The sequence below is a fragment of the Trematomus bernacchii genome, unplaced genomic scaffold (assembly GCF_902827165.1).
Source record: "Trematomus bernacchii unplaced genomic scaffold, fTreBer1.1, whole genome shotgun sequence".
NCBI lineage: Eukaryota > Metazoa > Chordata > Actinopteri > Perciformes > Nototheniidae > Trematomus > Trematomus bernacchii.
The window spans coordinates 16002780-16018157 of record NW_022987593.1 but is presented as its reverse complement, the minus strand read 5'-3'; the positions used below and the strand labels follow the sequence as shown (position 1 = coordinate 16018157).

The 15378-nt window shown below is 39.0% G+C and overlaps 1 protein-coding gene across 1 annotated transcript; it reads right to left on the bottom strand.

Annotated features, from left to right (window-relative positions):
* Positions 1–3821: 3821 nt before the first annotated feature.
* On the bottom strand, positions 3822–10883 carry LOC117481981 (lysozyme C-1). Its single transcript, XM_034129926.1, has 6 exons — positions 10798–10883; positions 10561–10673; positions 8124–8312; positions 6857–6920; positions 4090–4134; positions 3822–3961 (listed from the first exon to the last, which is right to left on the bottom strand). The coding sequence occupies exons 1-6, from the start codon at positions 10881–10883 to the stop codon at positions 3889–3891; spliced, it is 570 nt and encodes a 189-aa protein (XP_033985817.1). The 3' UTR covers positions 3822–3888.
* Positions 10884–15378: the final 4495 nt, after the last annotated feature.

Sequence of the window (15378 nt, the reverse complement as noted above, 5' to 3'; positions counted from 1 at the left end):
CTAATCGGAGGAAAAAGTCAGAAATCTGATCAATATGGTGTCAGGAATTGGAAATAGGTTTTTACTCTTCGTACCCTCAGTGGTGTCATGGCAGGACTGACCTCTTTTTTCCCATGATCCTCCTCTCCCTCTCTCCATATTTCTGCACACTCAGCTCGACACGTGCCATTAATCCTGCAAAGAGGTCGACTCCAGAGTCCGGACAGATGTTGAGCCGCAGCTGGATGTTCGTGTTTCATCAGAATGAACTACATCTGGAAATCTAAAGCAGAAAGACTGATGAGTTAGTGCTATTTGTTTTATCTGTAAAATATCATATTTACTACAATTTTGGACAGAATGTAAGGAATATTTCACCTATAGAGGATAGAAAAAAGTTGTTTAAAAAACAGAGAACATTCTGTATTATTTGAAGTTAAGGGGGGGCATGTTTAACAGCAGGAAGCTTCTAAGAATAAAAGTTAAAATGAAAAATATATATATATCCACAAAGACCAGAGGTGTAAAGTAACTAAGTAGATTTAGTACTGTACTTAAGTACAATTTTGAGGTACTTGTACTTTACTTGAGTATTTCCAGTTTATGCTACTGTGTACTTTTACTCCTCTACATGTACCTTTAGTTACTTTACAGATGTGGATGAATGATGGTAAATATAATCAAGTGTTGAATCAGACTTTAGTTCCACCTGGAGTAAATTCACAAGCTACCCTGCAGTATACAAAGTCATTACAACTAGCTGCACCTTTACCAGCTTTGAGAACACTTTCATGATCAATCATTATAAAACATATCATATATATTATTCTGAAATGGACCAATACTTTTAGTTTCGCTACTTTAACTATATTTGGATGATAATACTTTTCTACTTTTACTTGAGGAACATTTTGAATGCAGGACTTTTACTGTAACAGAGTATTCCTACACTCTGGTACTTCTACTTTTACTCAAGTACAAGATCTGAGTACTTCTACTTTTACTCAAGAACAAGACCTGAGTACTTCTACTTTTACTCAAGTACAAGATCAGAGTACTTCTACTTTTACTCAAGAACAAGACCTGAGTACTTCTACTTGTTTTACTCAAGTACAAGATCTGAGTACTTCTACTTTTACTCAAGTACAAGATCTGAGTACTTCTACTTTTACTCAAGAACAAGACCTGAGTACTTCTACTTGTTTTACTCAAGTACAAGATCTGAGTACTTCTACTTTTACTCAAGTACAAGATCTGAGTACTTCTACTTTTACTCAAGAACAAGACCAGAGTACTTCTACTTGTTTTACTCAAGTACAAGATCTGAGTACTTCTACTTTTACTCAAGTACAAGATCTGAGTACTTCTACTTTTACTCAAGTACAAGATCTGAGTACTTCTACTTTTACTCAAGAACAAGACCTGAGTACTTCTACTTTTACTCAAGTACAAGATCTGAGTACTGAGTCTGATTACTTTTCCCACCTCTGACAAAGACACACACATAAAATAATCAATAAACATGTTTTGATTTATTTAATAAAGAATGTTGGATCACAAACAGACTCTAGTTTTTAGCTCTGAAGATTAATTGTATTTTTATGATTTTTATCATATTAAATATATTTTATCCGAGCAAAGACATGATTTGTTTTTGTCGGCTACAAATGTTGTTTGGCTATCAATTTAACAATGTTTTACCCAGCTTATTGTCAGTGTGCAGAAGTCATAAAGAGTTAGACATTGTGTTTGAATCAAAGACATGAAATCAATAGATCGCCTCGGTTTAGCACAGTAGCTATCGTAGCTTAGCATAAAGACATTCTTTCAGTGTGTTTGGATTTTTTCTTAAATCCTTTTTTTGAAAACGTTTTTATTTATTTTACATGAAGTACTACAATATCTTTATATTAGCCTATGTTATATTGTCTTAATTGAAAAAGGTATTAACTTGCAGCACACAACACACAGCAGGATTTTATTTTTAAATGTTACAGTATGTCCACTGTAGAGGACGTCGGGACCGTTTTAGTTTGAAAAGACAGCCAAAATTAACAGATAGACTATGTAACGTATTATGGTTATAGAGTGATATTAATACATTCACCTTTATTTAAAACATAAGTAATTGATCTGAACATTGCTGTTTATTTGGTCACTAAAAAACTACTTTGGTTTTTGGTGAATCTTTCCAGATCTTCAAAGACTTTGTAGTCAATGTACTGGGAAAGGTACCTCATTGACTCCAGTCTGCACGGGCTGTAGGGTCATCTTGACTAGTTTTATGGATGTGGTCTCCATTTGAGCATGCTCATAGAAACACACTTGGCATTCCTGAGGCAATTCTCATTTTTCATGGCTCCACTTAAAATAAAAACAACAATAAAACATACGTGCTACTCTTGGCCCACAGAGGGCCATGTCTTTCCAGCTCGTCCCTATCTGTCTCTATGTCTGTATCTGTGCGCTCATGGAGAGTCCTGCATCTTTCCCCCCCTTCTTCTTGACCCTCTTCTATCCCAGGTGTGAAATCCTCATCTCTCTCATCATCTGAGAGCTCCAAATCTGAATCTCCCTTAACTATCTGTTACAGAAAATGTCTACTTCAGTTCAGTCTCCTGCAACAATATTCAGTCATTGAGTTTTCATGTTAAAGGTCCCATGTCATGCTTTTCCGGTTATTACCCGTCCCCTTGTGTGTTATGAAGGTTTTTCTGCATGTGAACGGTCTGCAGAGTCACAAACCCTCAAAGTACACCCTGTAGGGAGTAAAACTCTAACACAGAAAAGACCTGTCTATGCTGCCTCAAAACGCCTCGTTGGAAATGTCTCATTTTCCATTGTTTACTTCCTGGGTTCTGTGACGTGTGAACACCCAAATCAACAACAAAGTATGGACCAATCCGCGGAGCACCTCACACACCAGGATCCCTTGGCTAACTAACAGGGAGTCCCCATTGACTTGCGTAGAGCTCCCTGAACGCTGGTAATAGACGAGTTGGGATCGCGGAGAAATGCTCTCCGCAGACCCATTCTCACAGCGTTATAAACCTGTTTCTTACTCAATAACAAGCCACACTTATTGTTTTTACTTCGGCTGTGAGTGTTTGTGTGTGCTCAGGATGAGTTTCGCTTGTTCTCGCTGTATCGCCGACCCGGAAACCTGTCCGCTCCTCGCAGCAACGAGCTCGCAACGTCCCGACCAATCAGAGCACAGTGGGCTCACAGGGAGGGGGGGGGGCAGGAGCTCCAACAAGCCGTTTAGGACAGAGAGTGAATACACATACTGTACAGAGATACTGTATGAGAAACCAATGCTATTTTGGAAAATTGCACAATTGAAATCTATTCTAGTAGACCTCAACAATGGAAATATGATCAGTAGAAATGGCCATGACATGGGACCTTTAAAAATATCAATTATTCAACAATATTTGACTTCTCCTCATGCTTCTATAAAATGTTGTTTTTGGTATGCCAGCCATTTTGGATGAAAATAAAGAGGAACTTCCCAGCATGCAATTGTAACCGATGACATATCACTGGAAAGCCCAGGATGCCCTCTGTACAGTACATCAGGGATTTATAGAGTAGCTCAAAAGAGTAAAAGGAGATGCATGTTAACAAAATGTCCCCTACAGTGGACATTTGTCAATGGGCTGGGTCCCATATAGATTCAAATACATTCGACCTCCTTAACATTTCCTACAGCTCCTTACACCTGTAGTTTTAAATAGTAGTTTTAAAGCAGTAATAATTTATTTTATTTAATACCACATTTGAACGTTTTTCAATCACTTTAAATGAGACTTGCAATATGAACAACACAACAAAAGGTGCAACATGCTTCTCTTTATTACTGCTATAATTCAACTCTGGAGGAAAAGGTTCATTACGCCACGATAGTTATTAGTCTTTGCATTCGGCAAAGTAGTTTCCTGCGGTCTCATTGTTGCAGTCGGGCTGGAAGATGAGCCTCACCCTGCAAAACAACAGAACAGATCCACACATGTTGGTTTTGTTAGGTCATTTGTATGATGAAATGGTAATTTATTGCATTTAAAAGGTAGAATACGTGCAACACAAAGACTGTATAAAGATATTACTCACATTCTCCAAAACTCACGTCTGCGCTCCACCGCGAAACCACCATCACTGTGGAAATATTCACATCGTCATTCACGGAACTTTCGTTAGGATTTTGCAGCATGCTTAAAAAAGGGCTTGCTTTCGTGATGAATCCTTTAATTTCACGTTCCCTCAGAAACGTCTTTTGTGTCTTACTGTCTTTTTGACCTTCAATCTGCAGGATGATGTATGTGCAGAGTTTGACTGCAAAACATGTTTTCTTTATTCAACTGCTGACCAAAGTATAACCTTTTTTAGCTAGGTAGTTAAAGTCATTATTGGGGTTAAAGTCCCCTCGTAGGTGGTTAAAGTCCCCTACGTGTATTGGGGTTAAAGTCCCCTACGTGTATTGGGGTTAAAGTCCCCTACGTGTATTGGGGTTAAAGTCCCCTACGTGTATTGGGGTTAAAGTCCCCTCGTAGGTGGTTAAAGTCCCCTACGTGTATTGGGGTTAAAGTCCCCCTGTAGGTAGTTAAAGTCATTATTGGGGTTAAAGTCCCCTACGTGTATTGGGGTTAAAGTCATTATTGGGGTTAAAGTCCCCTACGTGTATTGGGGTTAAAGTCCCCTACGTGTATTGGGGTTAAAGTCCCCTACGTGTATTGGGGTTAAAGTCCCCTCGTAGGTGGTTAAAGTCCCCTACGTGTATTGGGGTTAAAGTCCCCCTGTAGGTAGTTAAAGTCATTATTGGGGTTAAAGTCCCCTACGTGTATTGGGTTTAAAGTCCCCCCGTAGGTGGTTAAAGTCCCCTACGTGTATTGGGGTTAAAGTCCCCCTGTAGGTAGTTAAAGTCCCCTACGTGTATTGGGGTTAAAGTCCCCCTGCAGGTAGTTAAAGTCCCCTACGTGTATTGGGGTTAAAGTCATTATTGGGGTTAAAGTCCCCTACGTGTATTGGGGTTAAAGTCCCCTACGTGTATTGGGGTTAAAGTCCCCTCGTAGGTGGTTAAAGTCCCCTACGTGTATTGGGGTTAAAGTCCCCCTGTAGGTAGTTAAAGTCATTATTGGGGTTAAAGTCCCCTACGTGTATTGGGGTTAAAGTCATTATTGGGGTTAAAGTCCCCTACGTGTATTGGGGTTAAAGTCCCCCCGTAGGTGGTTAAAGTCCCCTACGTGTATTGGGGTTAAAGTCCCCCTGTAGGTAGTTAAAGTCATTATTGGGGTTAAAGTCCCCTCGTAGGTAGTTAAAGTCATTATTGGGGTTAAAGTCCCCTCGTAGGTAGTTAAAGTCATTATTGGGGTTAAAGTCCCCCGTAGGTAGTTAAAGTCATTATTGGTGTTAAAGTCCCCTACGTGTATTGGGGTTAAAGTCCCCTCGTAGGTAGTTAAAGTCATTATTGGGGTTAAAGTCCCCTCGTAGGTAGTTAAAGTCATTATTGGGGTTAAAGTCCCCTCGTAGGTAGTTAAAGTCATTATTGGGGTTAAAGTCCCCTCGTAGGTAGTTAAAGTCATTATTGGGGTTAAAGTCCTCCTGTAGGTAGTTAAAGTCATTATTGGGGTTAAAGTCCCCTACGTGTGCCGTTTTGGTCTCAAGACCCTGGTTCACAGAGGATACCAAAAAAGTCCTAGAAAGACAAGGTAAACTTAACCAACGTGCATTTAAAAATAAAAAAGAGGAATAGTTTCACTGAATACTAAAAGGTACCATGGGGTCAGATTAGAATGTTCCAAAGGGGGGTTCGTTTGAAATAACTAAAGGACAAGTTAAATCTCACACTGCACTGTCACTTTAATTAATGTACCTTTGCTTTTAAATTAGTGTTTTTAAATGTAATTTTAATGTCTTTCATTGTTGTAAAGCACTTTGAATTGCCTTGTGTTGAAATGTGCTATATAAATAAACTTGCCTTGCCTAGAAGTAAAAGTCCCACATCAAACTAAATTAAAAGTAAGTAAGTATTTTCAGAAAAATGTACTCAAAGTGTGAAAAGTAAAAGTTATATATGATGTTTTGGATCAAGATTACTACTGCTTTAATGTGTCGGCAGTATTTTACTGTTGACTCGTGGAACTGAAGGCAATGAAGAGCTTTACATTATAAAATAACTTAAAGGTGGGGTAGGTAAGTTTGAGAAACCGGCTCGAGATCGCTAGAATTTGAAAATACACAACCGGAGAAAATCTGCCACTTCCTTACAGAGCCCCTCCTCCAACACACACGTACGCGCACATGACCAATGAGGGCACGAGATAAGTTTGTGCACAGATGGAAGGCTGACAGGCAGGTAGGCCATCCAGTTATTTTAGCCGGGCCGGCTCAGATGATTGGTCGTGCTTTTTACAGCGCCACGGCTTCCACAGATGACATTTTTTAATGGATTTTTTGTCAAAGCACTTCAGATATTCATTGCTATCGGGATGTTAAGAGCATTCCATGGAATATAACAAAAAGTGTATCTCGAGCCGGTTTCTCAAACTTACCTACCCCACCTTTAAAGCTGTCTCTTTCTTTACGTTTGTGTTTTTATGTCTTAGAACATGTCGGGATCTTTAAGAAACACAGTCGACTGTCTCGGTGTAAAACATTTTCATTTTCTTTCGTGAATGAAAACAGGCAGATTTTATAAATGCATGTTAATATGTCACATTTAACAAAAGTGTAATCAATTATCTTGGAGGTCATTGCACAATAAAGTCAGCATTAAATAACATAATAAACCTTTTAAAAAGATAAGTAACTGTACACAGGTTATCTGACAGTTTGATGTGAACGCTGATTTAACTGTGAAGACATTTTAAAATGAACTCACATGACTTTTTTGGCGATGTTCAACACGCAGCTGATGTCATCTTCAATGTGGTCATCCACCAAGGCTGGAAAGGAAACATATTTACTGCTTTATAGATTGGAAATGTTTGAACTAAAGTATACAAATGTTGTTGTTTTTTCTAGAGGAGAGAAGAAGACATTTAGAGTGAGCTGTTGTTACTGTTCATTTTTCAGAACTGTCACATCTCACACACATCTCACACACTTACTGGAATGCACCTACATTTACTAAAGTATTATCCTTTACGTAATAGAGTGGTGCAGTGATGAGTTCTAAAACCCGGAAGTGAGTTAGCATTTTACCGCTACGGGTTCCCTCGTCTCAGAGCCAATGGGATCTCTCCATAGGATTTTGGAAAATATCTGGAAATAAGGTCTGTGGTTGAGAGACATTTAAGAGACGGACCACCTTTTGTTTTACGACATTAAATACATCAGCAGTGACCCCACTGGTGATTTCTGAAGAGTTGACGTGTCTGAAAACGATGGTTGTTACCAAGTGGTTGAATAGGACTACAGAAGTTGTGGAGGACGTTGTACGTCATTACGCCGAACACGTAAACACTCCGCTAAGTTTGTTTGCCCTGTTCTGCTTGAAAGCAAGTACCTGCCTCCTGCAGACTGTTCAAACAAACGCTTCAATTTGTACCATTTTTAATCTGTATGTTTGAATATGGATCTTAAGTTGGCGTGACGTTGAAGTCGTGTGACCCTGCTGTAGTTCGTTTATAGCATAACGTTAGCATTTTGCTTCTGGCGATTAGATTTATGATTAGAAAATTATAAAAGTAGGGAAGACATGTGGAGATTATCCGGATGAACAAAACGTGCATTTATCAAACAGGCTTGTTTTCCACAGATCTTATTTCGAGCTATTTTCCAAAATCCTATGGAGAAATCCCATTGCTTTTTTTGTCGAGGGAACCCATGCACAGCTTACTTCCGGGTAAATACGTCATCCCTGCACCACTCTATTCACAATTCACTTGATGCCACTTTTTACTTCTACTACATCAAGTGCTGGAAGAAATACTCAGATCCTTTACTTTTCAAACATACTCATACAGAGTCCTATGGGGTTCAGTATCTTGCTCACGGACATGGGCGGTTCTAAGGGGGGCCAACAGGGGCCTGGGCCTACGATAACAGGAATGTTTGTTTTAGGTAATGTAATTCAATCTATTTACGGATAAGACATTTCCCTAAAAATACAATAACCTCTTCACCACAAACTGTTCACCACTCACCGCTGCAGGTGACGTTACAGATGCGGTCAGGTGACGGCGTGGCTCCATCGCTGCAGATCAGGTGATCGCTGAGCTGGAAGAGACCGTAGAGGGTCCACTGCTCCGCCTCCTCTTCCTCCTTCTTCCTGGGAATCAGCTGGTTCACGGAACTGGTGTTAAATTCTGACGCCTTCTCCACGTGGCAGATAACTAAGACAAAGGAGTTTCAATTCAATTTTCAAGGCTTTATTATCATTTGCACATTAGCTACTGATATGGCAATGAAACACTGAAGTCATAGGCTCCTCCAACAGTGCAACATTAATGTATATAGAGGAAATAGAACAAATAAAACAGATAAACTAGTGCAAGAGAATGTTATGAGATGAGCAAGTTAATACAAATACAAAGTAAAAAGCACACGACGTAAAGTAAACAAACACTGAAATAAAACGAAAAAAAGGCAGAGTTGAGGAGGTGCCAAAGACACGGCGAGAAACATTCACACAAACTGTTAAAGTGGACCTATCATGCTATATTTGAATAATATAGTGTAGGACCATACCTATATAAGGCATATTTATACTTTTTTTTTTTCAAAATACCAAACAGATCATGCATTTTAGCCATGCCTCATTTCGCTCAATTTGAAAAATGTTAGCTCTGTTTATGCAAGGGCTGATTCAGTGAGAACACCACCACCTACAGGCCTGGCATATGTACTACAGCGTCTCCAGCGCTTTCGAACGGCAATGGCCGTGGCTGTCTCCTCCTGATTGGTGGAGTTGGCCCAATAGCCGTAGCGCCACCGTCCTGACGTCAGGACAGTGTTCAAATCTGGATCAGTTTTTATCAGATCCGTTGCAGCCCCTTTTTTAGAGATTTGGGTATGGAGGAAAATAGAGAGGCTTGTGTTTTCTGACACTTGGTGAGTTCCCTGGAACACCGGGGACACATATTCATGTATAAAAGACGTACAAAAGTGCATTTTGCATGATAGGTCCCCTTTAAGGAACTTTTGGATCAGAACACAAGGAGAGAAAGAGATCAGACTGATGTCAGAAACTGAAGATGCATTTGGAGTTACTGCCCGGAGGATTTGCTGAAGCAACGAGGTGACACAGCTCCTGCCCAACAAATGCTGAAGCTTTCTCACCCAGTCCCAAGCATGCTGTCTGAGAGAATAATCAACATTCTGCATACTTTAAACCAATGCTTCAGCCTGTGTGGAGGACATTCTTAAGAGAAACTGATAAATGATTCATGGACAAAGTTTGTGTATACAAGTGAAATTGATCTCAAATGCAGGAGCAGAGCAACTTCATCCTCAGAGGATAGAGAAGTTCTGCACCCAGAACACAGTTTACAGTCACACTATAGAGTAGATAAAATCCAACTGGTCCCACCCTTAAATTCTCTTAGGCATCATCTAAACATCCCCATCATTAAACCATAAAACCCCTCGTCCTTAAAGGGGACCTATCATGCAAAATGTACTTTTGTACGTCTTTTCTACATGAATATGTGTCCCTGGTGTTCCAGGGAACTCACCAAGTGTCAGAAAACACAACCCTCTCTATTTTCCTCCATACCCAAATCTCTAAAAAAGGGGCTGCAACGGATCTGCAACTCCACCAATCAGGAGGAGACAGCCACGGCCATTGCCGTTCGAAAGCGCTGGAGACGCTGTAGTACATATGCCAGGCCTGTAGGTGGTGCTGTTCTCACTGAATCTGCCCTTACAAAAACAGGGATAAAAAATGTCAAATTGAGCAAAATGAGGCATGGCTAAAATGCATGATCTGTTTGGTATTTTGAAAAAAAAAAAGTATAAATATACCTTATATAGGTATGGTCCTACACTATATTATTCAAATATAGCATGATAGGTCCACTTTAACATTTGCAAATCCCCCTTTTACACTTCCTTTGCCCTCCTGAAATGTAAACCCTTAACATGTGTCTCTGTTAAACACATACAAGACTAAAAATACAATTAACCAGAGTATAAGACTATATGTTTTAAATTATTATATGATTATTTGCTATAACTCCCCACACACACTCAGACACTCAAATCCAGCACCAGACACTATTTGTTACGCTGCTATGGACAATCTGCAATAAATGCACATTTTATGGACAATCTTGCACCAAAGATATTGATATTGAAGAGACTGTTATTTTGTATATATTGATTGTTGTGTTTTTGATCTTAATGTGTGCATATGTGTAAATGTGTCTGTTGATTGTGTATATAGGGTATACATATTTTATACATATTTTTATACATATCTCTATATTGTATAATTGTATATTCGGGATTGTTGGAAACGTCATTTCGATCTCTGTCTGTAAACACAAACTGAGTAAGATTGACATTAAAGTTGACTTTGACTTTGAAGACTATATGTTTTAAATGATTATATGATAATTTGACACGACAGCCAGTACTCACGCTTAGCCAGGAAGTTATCAGTCATTGTGTGTCCTTCGGGCCATTCTATCTCCGGCAGCTTGTTAAACTCCTTCTTCAGATCACATTTGGACACGACTTTCCCTTCAGCCAGACTGCAGCCCAGCACCGACACCAGAAACAAGCACACAAAGACCCTCATCTTCACTGCAACGCTCTGAACACATACGAGACATGGTATTTATCTTGTCTGGTGACCAATAACAGAGAAACCTGCACCTTTTGTTCTGCTGGGATAAAAGGCCGCTCCCTGGCGCCTGGAGACAGGGATCAGGAAGTGCACCAAATATCACTAATAGCTTCATGTTTCTGAGAAATAAAGAGGTCGGAGTGGGGATGATCCGTCTACCTGAACACATCCTTTCTTATTCACAGGTTACACCTTCGTCCTGTTGAAAAGACCTGGCCCTCAGAGAAAAAACAGACAGTTTATCTCCTCTCGTCATCACAACACATTCATCATTTCAGAGGATCTGGTGTCAGCACTGTGAATACACTGTGTGTGTTTAATATGAGGGCATTAGTTTCATTAGCTATCATGTTAAGCCCAACAAATACAAAACAACAACAGGAAAGGTGAGCAGGTGGACAGCAGTTTCAGTGAATACCGTTTTCCACGGAGGATGTTGTTAAGACTTTTTAATACTAGAACTACTATTGTTATGTTGAACAATCTACAGTAGAGTTTCAGGCTGATAAATCCTCTGGTCGTGGGAGAGGTGACCCACATTGTATCAGCCTCTTACTCCATTACATTGCAATCAGAATACCTTTATAATAATACTAATACATGGTGTTTATATAGCGCTTTTCCTGGTGCTCAAAGACGCTTGACAAGCAAGTAAAGATAAATAACAACAAATGTACAATTATTAGTATTTTTCATCCCAAAGAGTGTACATTGTTACAGCAAAAGTAAAGAGCCACGTAGCACTTACTCTTAAAGGTTTGGCTTTAAGTGAAGCTAAGCTAATGCAGTAGCACTGAATGGTTGTGCTTATAGATAGGAAATGTACCTGCAGGATTATTGCTTTTAAGTTTGTTTCATCCTTGAATGCAGTTATTGTAAGTTGCTTTGGATAAAAGCATCAGATAAATGAAATGAAATGTAATGTGTTTGTTTTCAGCTGTTTCGATGTTTCCCTTCTTTCTTTGAATGATAACTGCTTTAAAGGAGATAATAACAGTGCAATTCAGACACCAAATTATACATTTGCAATAGAATAGAAGAATGCATAGTTCACTTTTTTTTATTAAAAAAGGTAGGGCATAATCATCGTGTATTTTGGGACGACAGCAGCTCCGTCTGTAGGGTCTTGTCTAGGGTATTTTAGTAATTGCTTATTGGCGAATAATACAACAGCATACAGGAGCTTTTAAAGTTTTACTCTCTGACAAAATGCGTGCTTTATTGTGTGTTTGAAATTCATCTCAGAGGTAGCTCTGCTGTTAAAAAAGCACACTGTAAATAAAGAAAAGTGTTTATTTTGTGCATTAATTTGGCCTATCATTGTACATAATGGTATATGTTAAAAACTGAGCTTTTCAGTGGACTTTTTAATGTGCAAATGAAAACATTTCGCGGCCGGTTTTGAATGCAGAACTTGAACTTGCAACACAGTATTCCCACACTCTGGTACTTCTACTTTTACTCAAGTACACGATCTGAGTTCTTCTACTTTTACTCAAGTACACGATCTGAGAACTTCTACTTTTACTCAAGGACAATATCTGAGTACTTCCACTTTTACTCAAGTACAAGATCTGAGTACTTCTACTTTTACTCAAGTACAAGATCTGAGTACTTCCACCTTTACTCAAGTACACAATCTGAGTACTTCCACTTTTACTCAAGTACAAGATCTGAGTACTTCTACTTTTACTCAAGTACAAGATCTGAGTACTTCTACTTTTACTCAAGTACAAGATCTGAGTACTTCTCCCACTTCTGAGGAAATGTATAAAAGCTTATCCTTGCAGCTGCACCTTATTTATGCCTTTCTAAAACAGGCCATTCTGCTTAACGACTACTATTGTATATTGATTTTAGGTTAATAGGGCTACTGCATTAATGTGTATGTCACCTTTTACTGCTGTAGATGTGTAACGTTGTGCTGACTAACTCCTTTAGCTACTGTTTCATCTGAAGCAATTCATCATATTCTATAAGGTCATTTTTGATTTGTCGCTGAAAACCTCAAATCCTAACATTTTAAAAAGAGCATTTTTCATGATAACTGTATTTAACTCAATAAGTAGGAAACTTTTCTTAAAACACAAAGGAACATTTTATCCTTTATTTTGTAAAACAGGATTTTTCAAAATGGTTATTATTCAGTGTACTTCAGTTTTGCAGGTATGTTGTTTTTATTTCAGTTTCAGCCACTTATACAAACATGTTCACACTTTAGCCTACGGTTTTTGTCCCAATTTCCCTTAAACTGAATCCACATCGTTTATAGAAATGATGAAAGAAGACATGAGAAATAATAATAAATAAATAGTCAAATAAAAATAACAAAAAATAAATAATGAAGTAATTAATGAATACAAATAAATAACTAATTAAATGGAGAGGGGAATTGTTTTAATATTTGAAATATAAAACTTTATTTACTGTTGAGTTGCTTGTTGTCAAGGGGTGAACTCAGAGGTATGAACCCAATTGCACAACTCTTAATTCACAGTAACAAAACAGAGAACACAAAATCACTCTTTCGAGGAAAACTAAATACTTCCATAAGGAGCTTAAAACAAAACAACGGACATGGATCGGGCTTGAAGGTACGCTGATATGTCGAGTCATGAGAGAAGACGAACTGACACAGGACAGGGTAAGACTAAGACGATATATACACACAAGGTAAGGGGCACAGGTGGAGACAATCACAAACGCAGGAGACACATAGGGGCGGGGAGCACAGTGACCTGAAACGAGAGGGACAATGACTTCTCAAAATAAAACAGGAAGGCACAAGACAAAGGGACATGGCAAAAGCTCATTTAAAGAATAAAACTTTTAAATGATCTTTCGAGACAGGACACTTGTTGATTTCCCCTTAGAGGTTAATAAAGCTATTATTGACAATAATAGGTTTATTTTGTTTCCTTAATCTAGAGTTTATCAAATCTATGAGTAGTAACATAGTGTAGAAGCAATGGCAATATTAACCTTTAAGAGGTAAGTGATTAGAAGTTACATACTTAGAAACACTTTTTTAACTAACAGATTTTTAACCTAAGTAGAGTACTTGAGTTATTAGCCGCTTTCACACCAAGTACTTTGCCGTACTTAGTGCCGGCACTAAGTGCCCCGGCACTAAGTACCCCAGGGCACTAAGTACAGATCGCGTTCACACCGGAATAAGTTCCCTGAGGGAAGATTACGCAAATGAGCCGCTGACGTCACTTCTTCTTCTTCTGCTTTGGGTTTACTGGCAGGCCGCAAACAACTTCACGGCGTATACTGCCACCCAAAGTCCCCGGCCGGCCACCCGAAGTCCCCGGAGTTGGGGACTTCAGTAGACGCTGCTGGGAGTCCCAGCAGCTTCTACTGAAGCCTTCCGAGTAAATCGCCAGAACGCCGACACCTCCTCATCACTCCACCGCTCCTATGTTTTTTTTTGTGTTGCCATAAGTTATTCTCTCTCCGTTGGTGCGCGGGGCTAATGCTAATGCTGATAATGCTAATGCCAGAAATACAATGGCGGCTTCACAAAACTTTTCAGAGTTCTACGGGGCGTGGTTTGCAATTCGCCCAGCCAATAGAAATTGGTACTTTTTGGTACTTTTTTGGTACCACCTCTCTAGCTAAACAGGAAAAGTACGGGGAAAAGTACTCTGGTGTGAACGCGCCTAATGGTGCTCTAGGAGGAGATTCAGGTGATAAGGGGTGGGGGGGGGGTTACCTTGGTTGGTGATTGGCTAATGGTTACACAAGCCAAAACATCGTTATGACATCACAAAGTGGCCAAAATCTGATCAGCTCATTTTCAGACAGGTTTTTATATAAATGGATAAGGACAAAAAGAGAGGGGGTTTTTTCTCCTGAAACTTTCAGAATCTCTTTACACAGAGGGGACACATGTTGATGAAGAAGAGACATGAAGAAGAGGGGACACATGTTGATGTAGAAGAGACATGAAGAAGTGGATTTTGCATAATAGGTGACCTTTAATAAAAGTATTGGCTTTCTCTTCGAAAGCTTTTAGATCAGAAAAAAACATCTTAATGACATCAAATATACATAAATATAGCAGTATATTTGATCTGACATGGTTTTGCACACATTTGATTTTATGCTACATGTTCCTGTCTTTCTTATTTAACACGTTAGTCTACTTATTTGACTTTTGTCTTGCTGCAGATGTAACGCAGTATATTTAAAGGAATTATGATTTGTATTCTCATTTTAAACGGCAGAGCCTTACCCATAATCCTTTGAGGGGGCAATGTGGACTCGACCCAGCTGTCCTGGATATAATCCCTGCACATCTCTCCCGACACGAGACGACCTGAAACAGACATACAGTACGATAAACAGTTAAATGTACAGAAAAGACGTATAAAAAAAGACGTATCAGTACCAGTGCTTTCCACCTAAGTTGATTTTTTTATTCGCATTTTAAGAAATTAAATGGTTACAAGACATACATACGAAAGTGGATAATTGCCACATTTGGATTTCTTTTTTGAACTGACCAAAAGTGATTGTTGTTTTTTTGTTCTTAGAAAAAAGTTCTGACTTTAACCAAAAGATAAATTCACCTGTGGCACTCATCCTCTTCCGTACTCACATAA

Bases quoted from the DNA above. Each gene is read 5' to 3' on its own strand.
- LOC117481981 (XM_034129926.1), bottom strand. From the start codon at position 10,883: ATGAAGCTATTAGTGATATTTGGTGCACTTCCTGATCCCTGTCTCCAG. The intron at 10,674-10,797 runs GTGCAGGTTTCT...GCTGGGCTGCAG, and splicing joins TTATCCCAGCAGAACAAAAG to TCTGGCTGAAGGGAAAGTCG. The intron at 8,313-10,560 runs GTGAGTACTGGC...CCTTTGTCTTAG, and splicing joins TGATAACTTCCTGGCTAAGC to TTATCTGCCACGTGGAGAAG.